This window comes from Propithecus coquereli, unplaced genomic scaffold, assembly GCF_000956105.1.
Source record: "Propithecus coquereli isolate 6110/MARCELLA unplaced genomic scaffold, Pcoq_1.0 Scaffold90, whole genome shotgun sequence".
In the NCBI taxonomy this organism is placed as follows: Eukaryota; Metazoa; Chordata; class Mammalia; order Primates; family Indriidae; genus Propithecus; species Propithecus coquereli.
Genome location: NW_012155285.1, coordinates 2,315,726 through 2,317,058, shown reverse-complemented (window position 1 = coordinate 2,317,058; position 1,333 = coordinate 2,315,726). Strand labels below are relative to the sequence as shown.

At 48.8% G+C, this 1,333-nt stretch overlaps 1 protein-coding gene across 1 annotated transcript in view; it reads right to left on the bottom strand.

Moving 5' to 3' along the window:
• Window positions 1-1,309, bottom strand: part of PTCHD4 (patched domain containing 4) — a 283,263-nt gene extending 281,954 nt beyond the window's left edge. The window contains exon 1 of the mRNA XM_012664669.1: window positions 850-1,309. Coding sequence (XP_012520123.1) covers window positions 850-1,275 — 426 coding nt within the window. The 5' untranslated portion in view covers window positions 1,276-1,309. The remainder of the gene's footprint in view (window positions 1-849) is intronic.
• Window positions 1,310-1,333: the final 24 nt, after the last annotated feature.

The following is a 1,333-nucleotide window of genomic DNA, read 5'->3' as shown; positions in this document are numbered from 1 at the left end:
CTTTGGTTTGGTTTTTTTTTTTTTATGTGAAAGGAAAATGTAACAGGACTCAGTAAACTACTCCATCAGTTAAGTGCATATCCCTATTTTTATACATAGAAAATTTCTGCTTCTTTTGCTATGCAAACACACATACACATAATTCCTGGGATCCCTACTACATTCACAACCCACTGCTTTCAGACACACACTCACAGGGCACCAAAATACAAACTCCTTACATGCCAAAATCAAGCCAGGTGGAAGATGTAAAGAGGTGGATATGGCACCAGGTGGACGTGTAATCAGTAATAAGAAATACATTGAGCCCATAATGAAATCCCCCAAATTGTTCAGGATTCCCCCTCCCCCTTCCATTCACTGATTTATTAACCCTGAACAAAGATGTAATTGCAGGGTCTCAGAAACAACTTTTTTTTTCTTTTTCCTTTTTTTTTTTTTTTTTAATTTTTGGCATTGTTTTGTTTGGCCTTGAATTTCTTAATATCTAGTCGTACCATTCATCGCCTCTTTTCTTCCCTCGGTTGTCCATCTTTCCCCCCACCCCCACCAGAAATGAAAGAAGCATTAGCTTCTGAGTCTTAAGGATGAGACCTCTGCATTTTCTTTGCTTGTTTAGGGCAAGAAATGAAGTGCTGCCTCTTTAATTGGCAGAAGCATGCAGAAGGAGCATACCTTTAATTTAGTGTTGGGATACCTCACTTGCACCCTGGCTGTTGTCTTATTGGAGACGGCAGCCTGCCTGAGATCCTCTAGCACTGAAATAATATCATCCAGCACGCATTTCTTATCCTGATTTCTCAACACACACAGATGGGAAAAAGTATAATTATAGCCCTTGTGGTTCACCTTCATTTCCAGCACGGCTCGGTGGGTCTGCAGGATCCCCTCAGCCTGGAGCAAAATATTGTCCCCGGGTGGGGAGAGGAGGATCACCCTGCCATACCTCCCAGGGGTGTGCAAGTCCGAATAGAGCTGGCTTTTGGACTGGTCCAGGGGGAAAAGGCTGCTGGCCAGGCTGCGCTCGATCTTGGCCAGGCTGTGGCTGGGAGCGACCAGGCGCTCCAGGTCGCCCTCGGGCTCGAAGCGGTTGAGCGCGCTGAAGCCGAAGGTGATGGTCAGGACTGCGGGCACGGTGAGGAAAAAGACCGGGTGCCGGCTCACGCACAAGCCCAGCCTGTGGCAGAACGACTGGAGCCCTCTGCGAAGCACCTGCCGCAGCATCCTCCACCAGATCCAGCTCGCAGGCGCTCCCGGCCGTCTTAAAAAGCACATGTGACATGTGTAAGCGCCGGGCTACCCCGCTCTCCCCCATCCCACCCCCTCGGGGCCC